Raw genomic sequence first — 16201 nt, 5'->3', positions numbered from 1 at the left:
ATCTCTCATGTTTTAAATTTTCTCCATTTTTTTATATGACTCAATTACATAATTTTCTATAATTAAAAAAATTAATTAATTAAACTCATAACGTTAAATTTGTCCCAAATTCATATTTTTTTTCCTAAACTTATCACTATAACTTTAAGTAAAAGTATTTTAAAAAAATTAATACAATAGATATCATAGAATAATTTTTGTTAAAACTAAACATGCATTAAATTTCATTTCAATCTTATAAAAAATTAATTCTTAATAAATTAATATTAAATATCTTAATGTTACAATAAAAAAAATAATAACAATAATATTAACGATATTAATAATGAACGATTAAGATAATGATTACACACAATAATAATAATTAATGGTAATTATTATAAGACAATAATAATAGATAATAAAATTGATGGTTTACTTGCAGTATTTTTGTAATTTGCACATTAGATAATAAATATTCAATAATTTATTAAAATAACTTTTTTTTAATCTTTTTTATTTGAGTTGTGTTATTTTTTTTTAATTAAATATATGATAGAATATATGATGGTTTTTAGCAGTGATTTAAAAACCGGACCGAACAGGCCGGTCGGACCGGGAACCGGTGGTTCAGCCGGTCCGAATCTTAAGTTGGATCGGTTATGCAGTCGACCCGTTTCAAACCGGATTGAACCGGTCAATTTTCCGGTTCAACCGGTGAACCGGTGGGTCAAACCGGTTCAACCAAATTTTTTTTATTTTTAATTTTTTTAAGGGACCATAAACCACAAAAAAATAATAATGAAAATTAAATCTCTTAATGAGTCTTATTAAATATAACAATGACTACTTCTAATATATTTGTTTGCAATATATACAACTTAAATAACATTTATAGTATATTATTAATTTTAAATTATATATTTAATAATATAATATTTATGTAAATATTACATATATTGTGATATTAATTGCAAGCATATTATATATGTACATATTATTTATATTTTTAATTTGTATTAATATACTGTTTAACATGTAATTTTTTATGTATTTTTTTACAAAATAAAAATAAAAATAATTTTAAATAAGATAGAAAAATTGAAATTTAAAATAAGATATAAATTTATTAAAATTTATAAGTATAAAATATATTTAATATGAATATTTTTTTAATAAAAATAAATAAAAACCGAGTCATAGTTCAACTAATGATCCACCGATTCAATCTTTGATTCACTGACCGAGTACATTAACCGGTTCGATGACCGGTCCGAGTTTTAAAAGTATGATTTTTAGTGGATGAAAGAAGGTGATGGAGTGTGGTTGTGTGGAAAGAGACATGGAAGTGTGAGGAGGATAAGAAGATAAGGCGAAAAGAGAAGGGAGAAAAAGGTCCTAAAAAAGATGGCGTGCTTTGTGGGCATAAACATAAACATAAAGAAGGTCTGAGAGTCTGAGACTGAGTCTGAGCCACCCTGTCACATAGTCCCCTACTCCCTACACAAACCCACTGTTATAACAACACTACATACACACATTTCCATTTCCATTTCCATTTCCATTTCCATTACCACTTTCTCTCACTCTCTCTAACTTTCCCTCCAATTCCAGAGAGAGACAACAACCATCATCATTCATTCACCTCTTCCTCCTCCTCTTCCTTGAGATTCGCACCCCAACCAAGATCTTCACCGAATCCCCATCATTTATATCAAAGGCGGCGACCATTTAATTTTACCAAACCACTTCTCTCGCCATTTAATTGCTTATTCCTCCACACCCTTCTTCCCAATGCAACTTCACTTTTTCTGACCTTCCTCAACCTTCGTTCGTACACACCACTACGCGCCACCTCCTTTTTTTTTATTTTTTTTTTTTTATGCTTTGTAGTATAATTGTCTTTTCGTTTGGTTTCGTTTCGAGGAGAGTAGAAAAAAAAATGAAGTTTATGAAGTTGGGCTCCAAGCCTGACGCTCTTCAAGCTGATGGCAAGTCTATAAGGTGAGGTGTTATTCTTTTTGAGTTAAAAATGTGATTTTTTTTTTTTTGTTTTTTTTAAGGTTGTTGTGTTTCTTATGTTCTTGGTTGTTCTCTTGTGTGTTTTTGGATTGTTGGTGTCAGTGCTCATGTTAATGCGTGTAGCCATTATTTTGGTCTTTCTGGGGTGCTGCTAATTTGAGATTCATCGTTGCTGAATGGCTTCAAAAGAGGCCCATTATTTTTTTGTCTGCATAACCCAACCCCTGAAGTAATGTAGTGTTAGTATTATTCTGTGTTGCTGGTGACTGAAAAAGAAGTGTGTGTGAGAGAGAGAGAGAGAAAGAGAGAGGAAAAGCTGTTGAATCGGATGTGGTCCTGCCTTTGAATTGTGTAATTTTTTATTAGCTTGTGGTCCAGGTATTGGTAAAGTTGGAGTTCCCAGCGTGTTAAATCATGGCGAAATGTGTATTACTATAACTTTTTTTGAAACAATATTATTATTAATTGCTGTGCCTGCATGTGACTTCACTGCTGTAGTTAGATTATGGTTACCATTACCACCTTGTGTGTGTATGGAGGATAAGGTTTGGGAATTTCACTTGTGGATGGATTCTGTGTGGATTTTCAGCCTGTTATGAACCGTATGCGACAATGAAATGTCACCTGTCATGCATGTGGTCTGTGTATTTTAACTGAAAAGTGAGAAACACGTTTGGACATTTGACATTATTATGGATGTTCCTCCAGTTAGTCGTTTTGCTGGAGATTTTTAATGTGTTGAATTTTCTGCTCTGTAAAAAGAAGTTTCTTTGTACATTAGATAAATAAAATTGAATGGCTCCACAATCCCTTGAGAGCAGAGATTGGAGCTATCTGGTATTTTTTCGGAGGGGGGATGTGTATGTCATAAGTTGTAACTGATGAACGCTTTTGGATTTTGGAGCTATTTGATTGCTTTCAAGATGTAAAACATAACTAATTTTTTGTCACATTATGGCGAGGAACATGCATATCTGTTAAATGCTTCTGGCAGTAAGTTTTTGACTTCCTGAATTAATTTTTCTCCTGTTCAAATTTTGTGATGATGTGACATGTATCTGGCATGCATACATTGGATGTGGCTTCATTTTATTTTGGGGTCCAGGGTTCGGTGATTCCCTCCTTTTCATGTTTTTTCACCGCTTGAATGATTTTCCCTTCTTTATAAGCTAAGCAATTTATTTTCAATTTATGTAGGTATATATCATCTGAATTGGCTACAGATATTATAATAACTGTTGGTGAAGTTAAGTTTCACCTACACAAGGTATGAACCTTTTCAGCATATTTGTTTTTTTTTCCCTCTCAAATAAGAAAATTCATTATTTTAATATGGGATAATAACGGTGCCACCCCTGATGTTAGTGTTAATAGCACTGACATCCGGTTTTGTTTGGAAAATTACACTTGCTTCCCTCGAGTCCTTATTTTTAAGGGGACTTGTGTATGGTCCCCTCATATGAGTAGGGAAGGTATGTGATTCTTTAAACAAAGTGTGTCAAAATGATAGAACTGTACATAAAGTAAGGGGGTAAATGTAATTTTTCAATCAATAAGGATCCAAGCTTAATGAATTTAACCTCTAGGGAGATAAGTGTAATTATCCCTATAATTTAATTAATCAGGTAGTGGTATTATAGTTATGACAGCAAATGTTTTTAGGAGTCAGTTATATAACTAGCAAGTTACAGTTACCTTGGAAATATTTTATTGTTTAACAACACCATCACTTACAATTTTGTAACGTAGTGTTTTCTATGGACTGAGTTGAAAGATTAGAAAGTCTGAATTTGTTAATAAGACCTCCTCTGTGTGTATTTTACTTTGTGTTGAGTTTACATTTCATTTTATAATCTGTGGTTTTTATGGAGACACAACTAGCTTTTTGCTTCCTCCTTTTGTTGTTTATTGATGATGACTTTTCTTGAGTTGCAGTTCCCTCTACTGTCTAAGAGTAATCAATTACAGAAGTTACTGTCAAAGGCGAATGAAGAGAGTTCTGATGAAATTCAGTTGGATGGTTTTCCTGGTGGCCCCAAGGCCTTTGAAATATGTGCAAAGTTCTGCTATGGAATGACTGTTACTCTTAATGCTTACAATGTTGTGGCTGCTCGTTGTGCAGCTGAGTATCTTGAGATGACAGAGGATATTGATAGAGGAAACTTAATTTTCAAAATTGAGGTGTTTCTTACTTCAAGTATCTTCCGTAGCTGGAAGGATTCTATAATTGTTCTTCAAACTACTAAATCTCTTCTGCCATGGTCTGAGGACCTAAAGATCGTTGGGAGATGTATAGATTCCATAGCCTCTAAAACTTCTGTGGACCCATCAAACATCACTTGGTCTTACACTTATAACCGGAAATTGTCAGAGCTTGATAAAATTGGTGAGGACAAGATAACACCTCATGACAAAATTGAGCCTGTTCCTAAGGATTGGTGGGTTGAAGATATATGTGAGCTGGACATTGATCTTTATAAACGGGTAATGATTACTGTCAGATCTAAGGGAAGAATGGACGGAGTTGTGATTGGCGAGGCATTAAAAACTTATGCTGTAAGATGGTTGCCTGATTCCGTTGATGCATTGGTTTCTGATGCTCATGCTCGGAGGAACAAATCTCTGGTAGAAACAATTGTCTGTTTATTGCCATGTGATAATGGCATGGGCTGTTCATGTAGTTTCTTGCTTAAGTTATTGAAAGTGGCCATATTAGTTGAAGCGGATGAATCATCAAGGGAACAATTGTTGAAGAGCATTGGCCTAAAATTGCATGAAGCTTCTGTCAAAGATTTACTGATTCCAGCAAGGTTTCCCCAGATCACCAAATATGATGTTGATTTGGTGCAAGATCTTTTGAATCTATACACGACTAACATAAAGGGCAGTTGTGATATGGAGGTTGAGGATAAGAAAGATAAAGCAAATGATGAATCTATTTTAGGGCGGAGGCCTTTGTTGAATGTTGGCAAGTTGGTAGACGGTTATCTTGGAGAAATTGCATATGATCCAAATCTCAGCCTCTCTAGTTTTGTTCATTTGTCACAGTCAATTCCAGAGTTTGCTAGACCAAATCATGATGGTCTGTACAGAGCTATAGACATCTACTTAAAGGTATGATTTTCTAAACATTGAAGTATAGAACCATCCTATGATAAAAAAATGATTTGACTTGACTGACAGTCTGTCTTTGCTTTGCTCTTATCTTTGTTATCTTGGATAAAATTATTTTTAATTATTTGATTGATTCCCTCATGACATATCCTATATATTGAGTAACGTGACTCTTTTCTTTTATTCTATTATAAATTGTTATGATTATCAAACAGAAGTTTGAAATCTTATATAAATGAGAGCTTGTTGTTATGCTGGTGCAATGCTTAGCAAGTTACACATCTAAACTCTAGCAAGTTTCTACTGTTGCATTACTGTAGTTGTTGCTGCTTAGCTTAATGTTTATATGTTGTAATGACTAAGAAATGATGAGCCTGTAATGGTTAAGCCTTAACTAACTGATTACATTTTTTTAAGTATTCACTCGGGTTTTTCATCTTCAGGAGCACCCTGGTTTGTCAAAAGCTGAAAGGAAGAAGATATGCGGACTAATGGATGTCAAGAAATTGACAGTGGATGCATCAATGCACGCCGCACAGAACGAACGCCTTCCTCTTCGAGTTGTGGTGCAAGTTCTCTACTTTGAGCAGATCAGAGCTGCTTCAAATGCTCGTGCAGCTAGTAACAATCCGCGCGATTCTTCAACTGTTAATGGAGATGAGGAGTGTGAGAAAACTGGGAGAGAAAGCTGCCAATCCCTCAACAACCAGATGTGTCACGTGAAGATTAGAGATGATGAGTTCCACAAGAATGGAAAGTTGAACAAGAAGAGTAGCAAAAACAGCAGAAGTGGCATGCAGCTGCTGCCATCTAGGTCAAGGAGAATCTTTGATAAGTTGTGGATTGTGGGCAAAGGACAAGGAGAGAATAGGAGGAGCTCAGAGACTTCAGGGAGTTCCAATAGCCCTACTTCTGTAGTCCCTGGAGATACCAAATCATCTGGTTCATCATTGAGACACAGGAGGCATTCTATCTCTTAGGGAAATTCATAATTTAAACAGGTGAAGGAGAGTTAAAATTGCTGTGAAGTGTAAAGTGTTAGGATGTTAATCTTGTATTTTAATGCATGCATGCACAGAATCAGGGAAAGGTCTCACTACTAGAGTTGCAAAAAAATGTAATGACATTGTATTGTGTCTTATCTGTGTATCATCATGGCTAGTAGTGTATTGTCTTCAATCCTTCAGGAATCTTCATTGGGGTAGGGATCTTTAGGTTTTATTCAGTGCTGCTGCCCTTTTGTATAGAATCACGATCCTTAATTACAGGTGATGCTTTGTGGATTCCTGTTTTTATTTTGTTTTCAATTCATGTTATTAAACCCATATAATATGCAAAATGTTTACGTTTGAATTTTGTCGCTGTCTTTGGAATTTACATAATAAAATAAAAATTGATGTAAGTGATGAGGCTGTGGAAAGTAATACTAGTATCCTAATTCAATGGTCTGCATGTGGGTGATCATCAATGGCTGGATCTCCATTTTAATAAATAGGTTGGCTAGCACTCTAATAATTGGATCTATACTACAATACCTAGTAAGATGACGTATCCTAAGAACCAAAAGAATCTTATGTTATTATTCTATAAAGAAGAAATAAGGATAGCTTTTGGGCCTATGGCCCTCCTTATCACCAAAAGAAGAGAAGATTAATTAAATCAATCATACTTTTTATTTTAGTCACGTTGTTGTTTTTGAAAATTGTTAAACAATGTATGTTGTAAAATAAAACAAATGGTATGTATTGTAAAATAGATCAAATTTCTATAAATAGGTTGTGTTGGATTTTAGCTTTAAAACCAAAATTGTTTATACAATAAAATATAAATTTATATATGAAATTGATTTGACTCATGTACTTATAAAAGAAAAATGCTAATAACAAACTTCCCCACTCGTGTACATGGATGAAATTTATGAATTTCATTTCTCATTTGTTTTCATTATGGGTATGTATGGAAAAATTGTGAAAGTTAAATTATTTTAATAATTAATCATGTGAATAATTGATTATGATCAAAATGAAATTTTGTTTGAGTAAATTGATTAAAAATCTATTTTAAAATATTTAATTTAGTTTAAATATAATAAAAAAATTAATTTTTATATGGTAAAAAGAAAAAAATTATTAAGAAATAATCATAAGTCAAATTTTTAACTTCATAAATCAGATTTCTTTTTTTAAAAAAAAATTGTTTACAAAATCAAGTTATTCACAGACAACTGTTTTTTTGCAAACAGTTTTTTTAAAAAATAATTTGAAATGAGAGATTTAATTCTCCCAAACAGCAAACACCAATGAGAGATACTGTGTATTTTTGGGCCACATAAAGAAAGTCTTGTAAACCCAACAAACCCTAAGGAGTATTCGGGTTACATTTATGGGCCTTCTAAAACCCACTCGGACCCAAATTAGTTCCCGAGGGAAAGCGTTCTTCAATTCCAGAGCTGGAGCTTCATTTCGGAGTAACACTGCAAAGTACAAACATCAAACACCTTCTCTGCACACAAAATCTAGAAACCAGAAAGAGAATCGAAGATGCAGAGGTTCAAAGCTCTGCTTCCGCAAACTAGGTTCTCACTTCGCACTCTCTGTTCTCATCGTCGAACATTCTCTGCTCAACCAAATTATGCAGAGCACCACGACGACGATTCTCAGCAACAGGTCACATTTCTCAGACGCTTTCACTGCGTTTTTTTTTAATTCTATTTTTTGCAATTTTCTTTTTCAATTTACATGTTTGATTCCAGATTTTAGTCGAAGGAAGAGCGAAATCGCGAGCCGCTATTCTCAACAGGCCGTCTTCGCTGAACTCGCTCACTGCTTCAATGGTACGGTGTCGTTTATCGTTCACTTCGCGTTTTGAGTTCATTCCTCTGAGGTAAACGCCAAGTCGTTTTTCATTTCTTAGGTTGCTCGATTGAAGAGGCTGTATGATTCCTGGGAAGAGAACTCTGATATTGGTTTTGTTTTGATGAAGGTATCACTGTCGTTTTCACGCCAATGAGTTTCCACTGAACTAAGCAACATAGTGATATTATCGTTATGCATACTTAGTTCCTTTTTGCTAGTTTGTTTGTAGTTTTATATATTTTTATTATGTTTTTTGATATTGGTTATTGTGTTGAGTATGAGTTGCAATCTTGAATGTTTTGAAGGGTAGTGGTAGAGCTTTTTGTTCTGGTGCCGATGTTGTTAGGCTGTATCACTCACTCAATGAAGGTGAGTTTTATTTTAATATTTTACGGTATTAATTATTTGATAAACAAGTACGTTATCTTTTTAATTAAAATAGCTTCAATCGTTCAAGTGGATACATCAATTTCATGAGACATGTGCGTTCCATTTTGAGTGATTTATCCAATTACCGTTTGTAACTTTTCTTATGTTTTTTTCATACCGAACATACATGTCATTGTCTAAGTTCTATCTAAAACAACAGTTGATTGAATTGCTTTCTTCAATGTGCTTCGTCTATAGGGTTAGTGTGTGCTTGTTGTTCTGGATAAAAAAGTTTGAGTTACTAAATTCAGTTGGTTATTGCAGGAGTGGAAGCGTAATGTTTGTTTTATATTTATGTTTCTATTCCTTCTGTTAAGTAATATGAAGGGTTGTTTGTTACTTCTTGTCTTCATCCAAAATATGATGTTATTTTGCTTTAATATCAACACCTTCCTCTGTGTGTGTGTTTTGTTAGATGATGCAGACACTTTTAATTTTCAGTTGCTTCTTCATGAGAGGACCATTTACGTTCGTTCGTGACAACATTTTTCTGTTTATAATGAACAGGAAATACTGACGAAGCTGAACAATTTTTCAAAACATTATATTCATTTGTATATCTTCAAGGGACATATCTTAAACCACACGTAAGTATTGAATCATTAAGTGTTTTATTCGAGATATTGAACACTTTGGATTGGAGAAGTGATATTGATATATGCATAATATAATTATTCTTGCATATGTTCTTTACTCTTCAGTGGAATAATATTGGTCCTGCTAAGCAAATTGTCAAACATGAGAGTTTAACTAAATTTGTGGAGGGTTGGTAAACTTGACTCTCGTAAGAGTTTACCGTATACCAAAATAATATTAAATAATATTATCTAAGTATCCAAACCAAATATTATACCATAAAATAATTAAAAAGCCAACATTCCAACTTCTCAATAAAGTATACCACTGTAACAAAGGTATGTTAATACAGACATTCTCAATAATCAAAGTTATGAAATTATCAAATTTTGGTTCATATATGTTGCAAAAAAATAAAAAATAAAAAATTATACTTTTAATAATAACAAAACCAAATTAATTGACAAAAACAAAAATTAAATAACAGAGAACAGGGATGCTGGCCTTTCTGTTTAGACACAGGTTTCAGTTTTAATAATATATGAAGGCCATCAAGGGCTTAAGGCACACCTTTAGCTTTCTGTGGCATGGAGGTTAGAAGAGTGTGGTTGGTCTTTCTGGGTGTTGCTGGCTTCCAATTGTTAGGGGTGTTCATCAGCCTAATGAACCTATCCAATCTAATGCAAACTGCAATAACCTAACTGAAAAAATCATTTTTTTTCCTTCAATAGATTGGACTCAGTCCTCTCAGGTTGTTGGCTTCCTGTTGAGGCCATCACATGGCATGGGCTTTACAGATGTGGGCGTAGTAGATCTGTTCGCGGTTGGCGGCTGGTTGCAGGTGAAGAATGGTCAGTGCCACATGTATGGTTGTTAAACTCTAGTTTTTACTCACAAGTCACAAACAAGTGCAAGGTGCAAGTTTATGAGTAGACACCTAAATTGCACAATTAGGGCTCACTTTTAGATCTCAGTTCTCTCACATCCTCTCTTACACCCTTCCTGTCTCTTGAAATGGTGAAACAGGTCCAAGGTTTTCTGTTCCTAGTGCTCTCATATTGCACAATCAATCATTTTCCTTCCTGACATTTTTGTCGTTCCTCTCTGCCTCTCCCTCGGTCTGTTGATTCATTTGTGAAGCTTAGTGAATCAGTCTTCCTTTGCCCAATTACACTCTTTTAAAGTATAGAGAGTAGAGACCTATTGAAATTTTCCAAATAGTTGAGACTAACAAATTAATTTAGCCTATATTCAATTAGGAAATAGAACTATGTAAAGAGATTTGTCTCCACTTGGAAAGGGATATTTTTCAGTAGATTGATGGTACCTACGTAGGTGAGAGTGAACTTCTATTGCAATGGCAAAGTTAAATCTATTATTGAATATTGAAGTAAACCGAAAATATTATTCACTGAAATTGATTACAAGATAATAAGTCTCTATTTACAACACCCATATTACTACAGAGTACAGAGCGTCAACAGATAAGTTAGTTATAACTTGCTGACAATGACAGTTATAACAAACTGAAGGGAAACAGCTAATACATCTTGACAGCTGACATAGTTACGACTATACAATAGCAAAGGAGTTATTTATTCACATTGAAAAGAAGAGGGAATAAAAAGGAGAATATTTAAGAAGAGAGTTGAAAATTTCTTGAAAGTTGAAACAAATCCTTATGCTAATTTAAAATAAGATGAACTTTAAATACTTAAACACGTTTGTGTAGCATTTAAAGCTACTAGCAAGATGATTATGCTTGAAAGTTTTCTTATGCATGCATTATTTATGTACATAGGGTCATATACTGTATCATAGTGAATATTGTCACAGCATAGTGATTTACAATAGGTCTCTTCTCTATTTGATGGCTTTTTTGAGTTTTCTTTTTCTTAAACTTCAAAAGCTTCTTGGGAACCTGTATGAAGATTTTATGGCCATTTATGCAGGTTTCCATTTTGGATGGAATAACAATGGGATGTGGATCTGGAATTTCTCTACCAGGGATGTTCCGCGTGGTAACTGATAAAACTGTATGTGATTTCTTTATATGCTCACTCACTCAATAGATTGTTTTCTTTGTGCAATAAATGCAGGCAGCTAAATTTTTTTCTGCTTAAACTTTCCAGGTTTTTTCTCACCCAGAGGCTCAAATAGGTTTCCACCCAGATGCTGGAGCTTCTTATATTTTGTCTCGTCTACCTGGCTACTTGGGTAACATACAATTTTTATGCTATTTGAAAGCTGGACTCCTTCATAACACTTTTGATACTCTTTTTACTGAAAGGTCTAATTATTTTAGAATTATTAAAAAGATTTCTTTTTTAAAAAAGAACTTAGAGCAGAAATCATGAACTAATCCTCAGTAGGATAACTACACAGTTGAAGAGCAATATTTGTTGAAGATATTTTCTGAAGAAGATAATTTTCATTTTGTCTAAAAGAGCCCAATTCCTTTCTTGAAAACAAAAGGTTTCTTCTTTCTACATCTTTTGGTTTAGATTTGGACCAGAAATAGGACAATGTGGTAGATTTTGTTGCTGAAGCTGCCTTGATTAGTATCCTTTGGGTACAGAATCAGTGCCTTAAATTGATTTCTTTTGTTTTGAACTTTTATATATTACCAATGCTAAAATATTTTATATGACTATATACATGCCTATTATTTTTAATAAGGATGACTGGATGAGTACTATCTGTGTGCAAATTTCCTACAGAGTTTTTAAACTGCTGTTATTATGGACAAAATTTGTTGTTTTCATATTCTTTGTTACTGATGCTATTTTAACGATGATAGACTATTGATCACTATTTTTCTTCTCAATGCTAAATATTTTTTTGTTGAAAATATTTTATATACGAAAATCAAATCTTCTCTATGGTGCATAGAGTAAAGATTCTATTATCCACAATGATCTCAACCCCTGCGTAGCTCTGTATTGATCTTTGATCCCTTACAAAACATGTTCTACTGTATATTTAACAACCATCTATTTCCAAGAGCAGCAGAATATTGATGATTTAACTATTGTTTTAAACTTGTGATATTATTCTTCGTAGTGAAGCAGAAAATGATTCCCAGAAATTTATTTATTTTATATTATGTTATACAGGGGAATACTTGGCCCTTACAGGAGATAAGCTTAATGGTGTTGAAATGATTGCCTGCCGCCTTGCTACTCACTATTCACTAAATGCAGTATGTTTTTCTCTGTTTTTTGCCTCTTTGTTGCCTACTTTTCCTTTGCTTACATTTTTTGGTTTCTCCTGTCAGAGGCTTTCTTTGCTTGAAGAACGCCTTGGTAAACTGATCACAGATGAACCTTCTGTTGTGGAGGCATCCCTTGCACAGTATGGTGATCTTGTTTATCCAGATAGGAGCAGTATCCTTCACAGGTAGAGTTTATGATGTCTAGTGTAATTTTTTTGGGGACTGTCATGGTCCCATTATAGCTCAGTTTTGGCCCGATGGGTCCACAAACCTCTGTTCAAATAATTGCTAAAATCTACTATTTAATTCCAGGCAAATGCTAACCGGTGCCCTTACATAAATCATACTTCTAGGTAAATAATTGAGAAAACATTATCATTTCAGAAATGTAAAAATCATTCAAAGCACTTTTTTTAAGTAATCGGAAGTATTTAATAGGGCGTATTTAATGCTCCTCCGTCTGTATCTTTTAGGCATTCATTACCAGGTTCTCTATATTTTATTGCTATTTTGTTACTGTGACGGAACTTAAACATTTAAAATTCTGAAAACAATGCAATTGAGTGAATAAATTAAACAGTGTGTAATGGTAATATTTCTTCTTAAAATACAAGTGATGAAATCCTCTTGGATTTTTGTGTTTGATTATTTGATTATTCAGCTGGTGACGATAGTTATCTTTAACGTTTTCAATAGTGAAAAATACCTCAACAGCATATGGGCACTTTGATGAATTGTTTGTTTTATTGGGGACAATACCTTTATCTGAATTAGCTCTGTACTTGCATATGTGCTAATAGATGGCTTCACTATTTACTGCTGTATGCTAAGAAGATATGAGAAATTGTTTTGTTAACGTGTGTTTAGAGTGAAATAGGTGAGAAATGAAAAGTAGGGTTGTGTAGAAATACGTGGGTTAGGAGAAAAAAAAAGATGTCGGATTTACACCTTTTTATTTCCTCACAAAAACGGGTGGAAATTATAGTGTGCACATTTAATCGATTATCAACAGTTTTCAAGAAGCAGAATTGTTTGTTTGTTTGTTTGTTTTTTATTTTATTTTATTTTAATCGATTAATTAAAAAAAAAAACCAGTTAATTTAAAAGCCAATTTAAAAATTTATTTTTATTTTATTTTTGTCTTATTTCTTTCATATTTTTCTTAAATTAAACCCCCCTATTTGTACTCTATTTCCATTCATTTTATTTCTTTCTTCTATTTTCGTCGTTTTATTTTTCACTCATTTTTTTTATTATACCAAACACACCCGTTAGGCAATTTAAATGACGTTGGTTTGGATATTATATTTTGTATTGGTTTCGTCTGTATCACTTTATGCTTGTGCAGAGATGTTGTCTACCCATCTTTCTTCTCCTTCCTCCTTGCATTAAGGCTATGTAACGCCTTAGGCAACAGGGGGCAATCACTTATGGCCGGCCAGTTGGCCACCAATCACAGCCTCTAAATAACATTTTATACCTTTTATAGATTTTACCTATTGTTAATTTGAGTTCTTATATGATAACTTTTATTAAAAATATCTTTTTTATGTCATTGCTATGATATTCTGAATTTTCTATCCATTAATAAATGTATACTATTTTTTTTTGTGAAAAGTAAAACCATCTACCCCTAAACTTTCTGGTGTACCTAATATTCTAAATTTCTCCATTTTCTATTGCCTTTCCATCTCACTCTTGGATCTCGTTTGTCTTTCTACCTTTCTATTACATATTGCTAATTTGTTATTATGCTTCAGTTCATGCTGGTCTTTTGTTTTATTTTCCTATTCATTTGAAGATAGGTGAATATTTGAAGTGACCAAGTGAGTCATGGAGGTGTTGAGGAGTTGAAAAGTGGAAGAGAATATTCTGAAATGTTTTTCTCTTATTCAAAATACAGAAAAAGTTGTAAATATAAATAGGCATTAGAGAGTTAGGATGAGATAAGGAAACTGCATGTTATGAAGAGGTTTAGAACCGATGTGTATGAGGAGAGTAACACCACTATCCCTTTTTAACATGAAAATAGTCCAAAAGACACTCGATAGCATGGGCAGATATCTTATTGTGACCTGGAGAAAAATCATGAACAAAACATATACAACAAAAAACAGAAGGGGTAATAGAGCAAAGGGGTTCTCTAGGGAACAATGCACTGAGCTGATATCATATTTATACTATAATGTCACAAGAAATATATACAGAAATGAATGATATATGAATCAGAATCTAGAAAATAGAAATGAATCTATAGGTCTATTCAGATTAACTTCTCCATAAACATTTATAGGAAAAGAAATAGGAAAGAAAAATGAAATAAATTTCCCCATAAACTAATCCGTGAAAGCTCTCTCATATTAGCTTTACATATCATTTTTCCTTCCTATTCTAGAAGTGCATATAGAAATAATTATCCAAACAGGCTCCAAGAATTACACAACTATAATGAACATAGAATTCTGAACATTGTAATTTGTACTAATTTCTTCACAGTAGTCTGATTTTTCTAATTTTCAGCTTCTGAGTGTTTCTTTTTTGATTCAGGATTGACACTATTGATAGATGTTTCAGTCACGAAACTGTGGAGGAAATTATCGAAGCTTTGGTAAGCATTGTATTAAATCTTTACATGATCTTTGTGAGTCTGGAATGGATGGAGTTGAATTAAATTTTTTTTTGACATATTTCAACTCATAATGAACCACAATTACAATATTTTTGTGAAATTCATTGAATAGCTACTGCCTACCTGTTGTTATACTTTTTTGTTTCTCTGTCAAGTCGTTATTTTTTTTTTTTTTATGGCGAGTTAATTTTCCTGAAAGGCTCCATGGTATATCTGTTTTCATCTTCTCCCTTCCTGCCACCAAAAAAACTAAAAATAGGCATTTTGGTACAAGGAACCTTGTTTTTTTAGAAAGTAATGGAGCCAACTTAACCAAGCATAAATTTAAACAACATAGCAGAAAAGTAGGCAGTGGACTGAACATTTCAGATTTTTTAGAAGAAACAGGTGGTGAATATTGTTAACGTTTATACTGCATTTTGATATTTCAAAATGAAATTTTATTCGGTAAGGAGAAAGAGGCTGCCGAGTCTTATGACGAATGGTGCTCGACTACTCTAAGGAAAATAAAAGAAGCCTCCCCTTTGAGTTTGAAAGTTATTTTACGATCTGTGAGTTACCATTTCCCTTGCATGGTTATTTATTTCCCTTCGAAGGTGTTAGTCTTCTTCATTAACCTCTTCTACTTGATCTATAGATACGTGAAGGTAGATTTGAAACTCTTGATAAATGTCTTGTACGTGAGTACCGCATGTCCCTACGTGGAATTTCTAAGCATGTCTCCTCTGACTTTTTCGAAGTAATGATTTTTCTGTATCTTTTCAGTTAAACAATTTCAAACTTTTATTTTATTTTATTATTTTACTTGACTTAATTCTTTATGCAGGGTGTTCGAGCACGAATGGTTGATAAAGATTTTGCACCCAAGGTATAATATCTATTTTTTCCAAGAATCTGTACGTTTTATCAATTCAGTTAACACCAAATTTTTTTGTGCGGAGTTATCTGAAGCATTTTATTCCCAAATTTGCAGTGGGATCCACCTAGCTTAAAAGAAGTACCAGAGGACATGGTTGAATACTATTTCTCTCCATTAAGCGAAGTTCAGTCTGAACTAGTGCTGCCAACAGCTTTGCGAGAACCTTACATGTGAAAATAGCATACCTTTAAGCAATGCTCATCACTAGCAAGGGTAAAACAAATAAGTTCTAATTTTGTTCTTAAACTCCATTAGAAGTATTTAACATAGAACATATTTTTGTTGTATTGGCATAAAAGTGTAGAATTCGCATTTTTATTTTTGGTAGGGTCGGCCGAATTATTTTCATGAAAATGTATATCATTCAATTTTCTTACTCACCACGATGTCAATTCGTTAGTAGGCATGGTAGCGGGGCGAGAGCGGGTTTTACGTTTCCCGTCCCCGTCCCCGCAAATTTAAAC

General features: G+C 33.3%; 2 protein-coding genes across 2 annotated transcripts; both read left to right on the top strand.

Annotated features, from left to right (window-relative positions):
• Window positions 1-1358: 1358 nt before the first annotated feature.
• Window positions 1359-6408, top strand: LOC109790647 (phototropic-responsive NPH3 family protein NPY1). Its single transcript, XM_020349836.3, has 4 exons — window positions 1359-1983; window positions 3199-3268; window positions 3937-5115; window positions 5559-6408. Exons 1-4 carry the CDS (start codon window positions 1862-1864, stop codon window positions 6093-6095), a joined length of 1908 nt encoding a protein of 635 aa, XP_020205425.2. The 5' UTR covers window positions 1359-1861; the 3' UTR covers window positions 6096-6408.
• A 1119-nt stretch (window positions 6409-7527) lies between these two features.
• LOC109790644 (ATP-dependent caseinolytic (Clp) protease/crotonase family protein) lies at window positions 7528-16117 on the top strand. The gene is made up of 14 exons (XM_020349833.2): window positions 7528-7781; window positions 7868-7948; window positions 8029-8097; window positions 8276-8339; window positions 8907-8986; window positions 10928-11011; window positions 11108-11192; window positions 12092-12177; window positions 12253-12374; window positions 14737-14797; window positions 15271-15369; window positions 15456-15557; window positions 15645-15686; window positions 15792-16117. The coding sequence occupies exons 1-14, from the start codon at window positions 7656-7658 to the stop codon at window positions 15909-15911; spliced, it is 1221 nt and encodes a 406-aa protein (XP_020205422.1). The 5' UTR covers window positions 7528-7655; the 3' UTR covers window positions 15912-16117.
• The last annotated feature ends 84 nt before the right edge of the window (window positions 16118-16201 follow it).

Source organism: Cajanus cajan, chromosome 9 (genome assembly GCF_000230855.2).
Source record: "Cajanus cajan strain Asha chromosome 9, NIPB_CcT2T_4, whole genome shotgun sequence".
NCBI lineage: Eukaryota > Viridiplantae > Streptophyta > Magnoliopsida > Fabales > Fabaceae > Cajanus > Cajanus cajan.
Note: the sequence above shows the minus strand (reverse complement) of the source record. Positions and strands in the feature narration are given on the sequence as shown.

Coding starts and splice junctions, on each gene's coding strand:
- LOC109790647 (XM_020349836.3), top strand. CDS start 1,862: ATGCTTTGTAGTATAATTGTCTTTTCGTTTGGTTTCGTTTCGAGGAGA. Junction 1,984..3,198: donor GCTGATGGCAAGTCTATAAG/GTGAGGTGTTAT, acceptor CAATTTATGTAG/GTATATATCATCTGAATTGG. Junction 3,269..3,936: donor TTAAGTTTCACCTACACAAG/GTATGAACCTTT, acceptor CTTGAGTTGCAG/TTCCCTCTACTGTCTAAGAG.
- LOC109790644 (XM_020349833.2), top strand. CDS start 7,656: ATGCAGAGGTTCAAAGCTCTGCTTCCGCAAACTAGGTTCTCACTTCGC. Junction 11,012..11,107: donor GCGTGGTAACTGATAAAACT/GTATGTGATTTC, acceptor TAAACTTTCCAG/GTTTTTTCTCACCCAGAGGC. Junction 12,178..12,252: donor CTCACTATTCACTAAATGCA/GTATGTTTTTCT, acceptor TTCTCCTGTCAG/AGGCTTTCTTTGCTTGAAGA.